Raw genomic sequence first — 1,228 nt, 5'->3', positions numbered from 1 at the left:
GTAATGTGCATAAACAAAACGTAAAAAGCTCGACTCGTACGACTGCCGGTCACGTCACCTCCCGCCCGCCAGTCCGCACCACGCTTTCGCTTGCGACGCATGTGACACTGCTATAATATTATAAACAATCGTTCTACCGCCAGTAAATATATTTTATCATTTTGAACTTATAATTAATTATCCACTTCTTCTTTCTGCTTTCCTGTGCTTGTGCTTCTTACCAAATACAAACTATTAACTGTTGGTGGAGTGTTTAATTTGGGATATATTCTGGAACACGCCGGGACAACCCCGTATCTCCCGCTACACGGACCACCTCACTGGTGACCCCGACAACAAGAAGATAAGAAGCATAAAACAGTAAGAAGTACAATTTACATTAGTCATGGCCAATCAAGATGGCGGATCGAAGTCAAACAATGGATCATCGAAGACTTTTACACCATCCGACACGACCGACATTTATCGTATCGGAGTGCGACCACCACCATTTTGGGCCGAAGAACCAGCCGTTTGGTTCTCACAACTAGAAGGAAATTTTGTGCTGTCCGGTATCAAGGATGACGATACAAAATTTTATTATGTCACTTCAACTCTAGAACATAGATATGCCGCAGAAGTGAAAGATATCATCGTTTCACCTCCAAAAACCGGGAAATACGAACGATTGAAAAGCGAACTGATCAAACGTCTATCTACATCGCGAGAAAAGGAAGTAAAGCAGCTACTTATGCATGAGGAGCTTGGGGACCGACGACCGTCGCAATTTCTCCGACATTTGCAGCAACTCGCAGGACCAACGGTTCCAGAAGAATTTATAAAAACCATCTGGACCAGCCGCTTGCCCACTACACTTCAACCGATCATTGTATCTCAGAAACGACTGGACTTACTGGCTTTAGCAGACCTAGCCGACAGTGTGCACGAAATAATACCATGCTCGCCTCAAATAGCCACAACATCAGCACTAAAGGCTACAGAACCGTCGCTCGCGTCAATGGCTAAGCAGATCGACGAACTTTCAAGGCAAGTGAAGGCACTTACGACTCATAAACACCGCTCCAGATCTAGGACTAGAAGAGACAGTCCAGATAGAAAAACGAAACGGTCACAGTCTAGCTATAAAAAGTTTCCGACATGTTGGTACCACTATAAATTCGGCAATCAAGCGAAATGGTGCACAAAACCTTGTGATTTTCGGCCGGAAAACTACCAAGGCAGTCGGTAA

General features: G+C 44.6%; 1 protein-coding gene across 1 annotated transcript; it reads left to right on the top strand.

Annotated features, from left to right (window-relative positions):
• The first annotated feature begins 385 nt into the window (after positions 1-385).
• Positions 386-1,228, top strand: LOC114240364 (uncharacterized). The gene has a single exon (XM_028170882.2). The coding sequence runs from the start codon at positions 386-388 to the stop codon at positions 1,226-1,228; it is 843 nt and encodes a 280-aa protein (XP_028026683.1).

The sequence above is a fragment of the Bombyx mandarina genome, chromosome 07 (genome assembly GCF_030267445.1).
Source record: "Bombyx mandarina strain Sakado chromosome 07, ASM3026744v2".
Lineage (NCBI taxonomy): Eukaryota > Metazoa > Arthropoda > Insecta > Lepidoptera > Bombycidae > Bombyx > Bombyx mandarina.
This window is presented reverse-complemented; position numbering and strand designations above follow the sequence as displayed.